This window comes from Clupea harengus, chromosome 2 (genome assembly GCF_900700415.2).
Source record: "Clupea harengus chromosome 2, Ch_v2.0.2, whole genome shotgun sequence".
NCBI classification, from domain to species: Eukaryota; Metazoa; Chordata; class Actinopteri; order Clupeiformes; family Clupeidae; genus Clupea; species Clupea harengus.
Genome location: NC_045153.1, coordinates 26,929,981 through 26,933,259, shown reverse-complemented (window position 1 = coordinate 26,933,259; position 3,279 = coordinate 26,929,981). Strand labels below are relative to the sequence as shown.

General features: G+C 39.6%; 1 protein-coding gene across 1 annotated transcript in view; it reads right to left on the bottom strand.

Annotated features, from left to right (window-relative positions):
* evx2 (even-skipped homeobox 2) overlaps positions 1 to 2,568 on the bottom strand; it is a 4,590-nt gene extending 2,022 nt beyond the window's left edge. The window contains exons 1-3 of the mRNA XM_012836394.3: positions 1,124 to 2,568; positions 519 to 754; positions 1 to 4 (exon numbers count right to left, since the gene is read on the bottom strand). The exon at positions 1 to 4 is cut by the window's left edge and continues 2,022 nt beyond it. Coding sequence (XP_012691848.1) covers positions 1 to 4; positions 519 to 754; positions 1,124 to 1,535 — 652 coding nt within the window. The 5' untranslated portion in view covers positions 1,536 to 2,568. The remainder of the gene's footprint in view (positions 5 to 518; positions 755 to 1,123) is intronic.
* Between the last annotated feature and the right edge of the window lie 711 nt (positions 2,569 to 3,279).

Below are 3,279 nucleotides of genomic sequence, written 5' to 3'. Positions count from 1 at the left end.
ATACCTGCACACAAAACCAACTCTCAACTTTTGGGAGAAACTGGCGGGAACTCAAATACACCTGTCCGGGTTCATTTATGACATGTAGCCTACTACAAAAGGGGGAATTGTAGTAAATTCTAGAGTATTTTAGAATGGAAATGGTTTAAAAAATGTATTCACACTACAAAGTTGTAAAACATGAAACACAATGGAATTACACAGCATCAAACAGTATCAGCTGGTGGTTCGACTTATATAAAGTCTAAAACAAAATCCAGAGTCAAGTGCAAAACAAATAGCCTAGTTTTATGAATATATATAAAGTCATCACATATTTTAAATAGTTTTCTCCTTCTTATCACATGGTCTGTGTGTGTGTGTGTGGGGTGGGGGTGGGGGGCAGGGGTGGATCTGTGAGCGTGTGTGTCTCTGTGTGTGTGTTAGCATATGGGCTACTGTAACATTGCTAATGTTTCTTTGCGAACAACACTCTACAACAATGCTAATTTTATTTCAAGTTTACCATCCGTGCTTACCTTAATTGTAGTTTCAGGTAAATTCAAAGATGCAGCTAATTCACATCTTCTGGGTCTTGAGACGTAATTTTCCCTGTAAAACTCCTTCTCCAGTCTCCCAATCTGTTCCCTTGTAAAAGCTGTTCGGTACCTTCTCACCTGGTCCGCGTTGGAGCTGTTGGAGCCTCCCATACCATTCATGTTGGACATAGAATTGGAACTTGCGTTGGAAGTCCCAGAATTACTGTCTGAAAAACCTAAAAATGGGTGCATAGGAGAAGAACGAATTCAAGTAATTCTTTGTTTAAACAGTCTTTGAGCGTTCTCATATTTTCTCATAAGCGTTCTCATAAGACAGCTCAATTGTATGAAAATGCCAACGACTTTTTATTGTAGCTATGAAATGCATTTATTTTTCAAAATAATTATGGATAAAAGTCAGACTAAATGGCAAATTCTAAATTGCTTTCTAGATTTCAAAATAAATTAATTATATGTTGTGGAAATATAATCTGTACTTTTGTTTATACTGATGTTACTAATATTATTAAAGTTAACATTTCATTTTCAAGTCGCTGAAATGTATATTAAATGTCTATACTAGAAGTAAATGCGAGTAAAGCTACCTTTATTGTTTTCCTTGTGTTGGCTGACACTGCTCGGCGAGCGATGCGATGGACATCCTACTTCAACATCACTGTTAATATCAGAGTCTGGAGAAACATCTGGATATAAGCTCATTTTCTTCCTGTTTTCTGAAGAAGAGATCTCCGCGGACGAGGTGTTGTCGTTGTTGTGGTGAGGAGCGAACAAACTGTCGATTTCGAATTTTCCTTTGGTTGGGATATCCCCAAGACTCCCGTGCAGTGAGGCGGAGGTTAGTCTCGGGCTCAGGCGACCACTGTGTTGGGAATTTTCCAGGGCCTCCAGCACCGTGTTTCCAGCCGACTCCGACAGATTTGAGTGCCTCTTCCCGGCTACAGGACTGTGTAGTCCTCGTTCCATCAGAATCATCTCTTTTCTTATCCTCTCCATCATGAAGATTCGCAGAAAAAGCAAAAGTTCCAAGTCTGGTGCTCCGTTGAGTTGTGGCGGGGCTAATCCGCATTCAGCTCTGCAACTGTCTTTAAATAATATAACACCTTTTTATGAGCGAGACGAAAAAAAGAGCACAGAATGCCAAAGCGTGCAACGAATGACTGCTCAAAATGACCCGTGCATCCTCTATCCAGTCCAAAATGTCATTCATCAAAAAGAGGTTTGCAGGCTCGTGGAGAAGGTGCGCGTGCAGCCCTTGGAATGATCATTTATTGTAACAGGTTTATAAGCAAATAAATACACGCGGGTTGTCAGCTGATGATGGAGGCGGCCTGCGGTCAGACGCGCAGATCCAGGTGGAGAGGGAGAAGAGAAGTGAAGAGTGGAGCTTCTGTCCCTCGCTTGATCAGAGGCTGCTTTGGATCGCTCCTGGGTTTGGCCTCTGGGGTGAAATTGACAGTCTGATTAATAAAATGAGCGCGGCAACATTTCCCTCTTCATTTAGGAATATCATTACGCTTTGATTCTCTATTGTTCCTCCCTTCTGTTGTCGCCACCTCCCTCTGTTTTTTTTTCTTTTCTTTTTTTTTGACTCTGTCGATAATTTCACTCCAGGCTGTTTCGAATCACACATTAGTTAATATCCTGAGCATTTTTAAGATACATATATGACCATTCAAACACAAAGGAAATAATTCAGTATATTTAAAAGTAAAAAAACAACAACATATTTTTGTAATAGAAGTGATCACAAGGCAGACGTTTTATTTAAAACGACTGGAATGTATTGCCTTGCCTATATTATGTTATCTAAATCAGCTTCATTTTAATGTAGGTTTCTGTGCTAACACCTGATTCTATACGACAGACGAACGAATCAAATCACGAATTTAAATCTCTGTTTTATTTTGCCTGTCTGTATTATTCGTCTGTTTAATAAAATTACATTGTTTCTTTAGCCTGTAGTGAGACGATTATGAAGAACAAAAAGCACCTGTTATTATTGAAGAGCTGTTCCTATTGCTATTTTGAAATATTTTAAATAGCTGAAAACTGTATTTAGATTGAGAAGGCAAGTTAGTTATTTCCCCTTATGAATAAATAACATTTCAGTTATACACTCTCGACTTTCACATTCACCCTGATGAAAAAAAAACAACGCGGAAGTAATAGAATCAGGTATACCTCTAGTCACAATGCAGAAGTGTCATCATGATTCATAATTATGATGAATTACACCACACGGCTTTCATAATGGGCTCAGAGAAAAAATGCACGTGTAATGTTGATGTTCTCTAGCGGAATTGAGTATTATTTCGCATACTTTTGTCGCATTTTCTTGACGTTTAAACTCTCCATATTCCAAATGCGAAATTAATCATGGTAGAGATATTAACTGCCATAATATCGAGATTACAGTGACCGAGTGTGGAATGTGGTGAGGGACTAGCTCGTGATGGCGAGGTTAACAGGGAATGCGAGATGTATCCCTGCTGCGTACGGCAGGGGAGCCAGACAGAAGCAAGAGGGAAGAAGCATTCGTGTTCTCTGTCGCCCCCAACAGCTTTTCCTTTATAATACAACAGTCCATTCCTCTCTCAAAAGTGTGCTTAACTAATAACTAGGGCCTATGTTAGTAAATTGCGACAGAAGGTCTGTCGCTAGATGATTTTTATGTTTTGCCAAACCTAGTTTGAACGGTCATTCGCAACCAGTGTTGACAAATTGCCATCGACCTGGAAGC